This window comes from Monoraphidium neglectum, assembly GCF_000611645.1.
Source record: "Monoraphidium neglectum strain SAG 48.87 unplaced genomic scaffold scaffold04219, whole genome shotgun sequence".
Lineage (NCBI taxonomy): Eukaryota > Viridiplantae > Chlorophyta > Chlorophyceae > Sphaeropleales > Selenastraceae > Monoraphidium > Monoraphidium neglectum.
In genome coordinates this window covers 1-2,591 of record NW_014009410.1, presented here as the reverse complement: position 1 = coordinate 2,591, position 2,591 = coordinate 1, and the positions used below count along the sequence as shown (strand labels likewise).

The 2,591-nt window shown below is 70.6% G+C and overlaps 1 protein-coding gene across 1 annotated transcript in view; it reads left to right on the top strand.

Moving 5' to 3' along the window:
- Positions 1-2,575, top strand: part of MNEG_14046 (hypothetical protein) — a gene marked incomplete at both ends in the record, with an annotated part of 4,315 nt that extends 1,740 nt beyond the window's left edge. The window contains 7 exons of the mRNA XM_014037482.1: positions 185-295; positions 596-648; positions 847-917; positions 1,116-1,270; positions 1,748-1,797; positions 2,071-2,167; positions 2,441-2,575. Of these exons, the coding sequence (XP_013892936.1) occupies positions 185-295; positions 596-648; positions 847-917; positions 1,116-1,270; positions 1,748-1,797; positions 2,071-2,167; positions 2,441-2,575 (672 nt within the window). The remainder of the gene's footprint in view (positions 1-184; positions 296-595; positions 649-846; positions 918-1,115; positions 1,271-1,747; positions 1,798-2,070; positions 2,168-2,440) is intronic.
- Positions 2,576-2,591: the final 16 nt, after the last annotated feature.

Sequence of the window (2,591 nt, the reverse complement as noted above, 5' to 3'; positions counted from 1 at the left end):
TCTCATGCGCCGGCTAGCGCGGGGACCGCGCCGCCGCCTGTTGGAGCCGCGTCTCGGGGGGGGGGGGGGGTGCCGACCGTGAGAGATGCCACCTAGCTCTCGGCAGCCGGCGCTCGCTGCTCGTTTGCCACAGTGCGGGCTCACCGATTTGCACGCCGTCCCGCCCGCTCCGCCGCGCGAGCAGCGAGATGCTGGTTCAGTGGTCGACGCACAACAGCAGCCGGGCGATTGTGAAGTGGGGCGAGAGGGCCGGCAAGCTCACGGAGGCGGCTGAGGCGGAGAGCCACACCTACACGTGAGGCGGCCCCTGGGAGGGGGAGTTACCAGGGGAGAGGGGCAGAGAGGGCGAAAGGAAGGGAGGGAGGGAGCTGGGAGGGAGAGGGGACGGCTGCCGCCGCTGCTGCGACGCCCTGAGGGAGGGCGCCGCCGCCGCCTGCGGTGGCCGCCGCGACGCCGGCCGCGGGGCCGGCCCGCCGCCCCGCGCTGCGCTGCGGCGCGCCGTGCTGCCGCGGCTGTGGTGCAGGGCTGCTGGTGCTGATCTGCTCAACTCCCTGGCGTACATCGACCTGCGGCCCTTACTCACCACCCACCCCAGGAAGGACGAGATGTGCGGGGCGCCTGCCAACACCATCGGTTGGAACGACCCCGGTGCGTCGCCGGCCGCCGGCGTGTCGGGGCATATGCCCGCCAAGCGGGCGGCCCCGGAATCCGCCGTGCGCGAGGACCGCTCCAAAGCGTGGCCGGCGCTTGAGACTTGGCTGTCAGGTCGATGTCACCCCTCGTGGCACGCCCTCTTGTGCTCCTGCAGTGTTTCATCAGCCCCATCCTGTATTCGCGGCTGCGCAGGCCTCATCCATGTGGCCAAGCTGGTGGGCCTGACGCCGGGGCGCCGCTACCACTACAGATTCGGCGACGAGGTGCGACATCAGGGACTCTGCTCCTGCCCCCCCTGGGCCCCAAACCCCCGTGGCCCCCCGCCTTCTCGCCCCGCTCCGCCCCCAAACAACCCCCCGCTCGCCCCGTGCCGAGCGGCTCGGATATCCCCCTTGACACCCCTCTGTGCATCGCGCCCGTCCTCCACTCCTGCGCCGCCGCCGCCCGGCCGCGCCTTGCAGGACTGGGGCTTCTCGAAAGAATTCTCGTTCCGCGCGGCGCCCCCCGAGGGCCCCGGCTCGACGGTCAAGTTCCTGGCCGTGGCTGACCTGGGGCAGGCGGAGGAGGACGGGTCGCTGGAGTCGTTTTACTATGCACCCTCCCTCAACACCACCAGGTGCGGACGCGTGTGTCCCGTGTGTGTTTCGTGTGTTGGTGAGTGCGCGCGCGCGGGCTGTGTGTATGTGTGTGTGTTCCGTGTGTGTTTTGTGTGTGCGTGTGTGTGTGTGTGTGGGAGGGGGGTCAGTGCTTGCGTGTGTGGTGCGTGCACGCTTCACTTTCTGACGGGCGGCTTGGACGTGAGGGGCCGGGTGCAACAGAGCAAGAGCCTTGTTGCAGGTGTGCATTTCGAGGGGCCCCGGATGCCTCTACCCGCCCCGCAACCCGCACCGCGGCGTCGGGTCTGCGACCGGCGCACCGGCGCTGCTGATGTGTCGACAGTGGCAGCGGCGCGCCGGCCCTTCTCCGGGCGAGCTGTGTATCGAGGGAAACCATTCTCTGGGCCGGCACCGCAAGAGGGCCGCACAAGGGCCCAAACCCAGGCTCCAATTCTCTGCCGCCCACCCGATTCATGCCGCGCGCCTCACGCCCGCAGGCTCATGCAAAAGGAGGGCGACTCGTATCAGCTGATGCTCCACAACGGGGGTGCGCCCGCCTGCGGGGGACGCTTTGCTCCTGGCACACGCACAAGGGGGCGGACGCCCTGCTCTCGTGAAACTCGCACTCTCACCCGGCTTGACCTCTCCGAGCCCCTGCGCCGCCGTCGCCCCTGCGCCGCCGTCGCCCCTGCGCCGCCGTCGCCCCTGCGCCGCCGTCGCCCCTGCGCCGCCGTCGCCCCTGCGCCGCGCCGAACGGCCTAACCCCAAGCGCGTGCCGCGCCGCGTGCCGTCTCGCAACCCCCGGCCAACCCCCCCAAAGACATATCGTATGCGCGCGGCTACGTGAGTCAGTGGGACAACTTCCACCACCAGATGGAGCCGCTGGTCACGCGCATGCCATACATGGTCGCGCCAGGGTGCGTGGGTGACAACAAAATCAGCAGACAAGAGGCTGCCGCCCGTACTCTCAATGCAAGCAAGCGCCTGCTTGGTTCGGCGGGTGTTTCGGTGGGGTTGGCAGGATCCGTTGCGGCGGCGACGCGCGTTTCGACGCGCGTCGCGGCAAAAGGGCCGCGCGACGGCGTGGCTCGTGCGCCCTGGCGGGCCGAGGCGCAGTGGGGCAGGCCATCGACGCCTGGATGTGCTGGGCGTCACCCGCTGCTCGCGCCCCGCCCTTTTTTGCCCCGCAGCAACCACGAGCGCAACTGGCCGGGCACCCGCGACCGCTTCGACGGCCGCGGGGCGGTCTACGACTCTGGCGGGGAGTGCGGGGTGGCCTACGAGCGGCGCATGACCATGCCCATACCCGGCCCCGACAAGCCCTGGTGCGCTGCCCCCCAC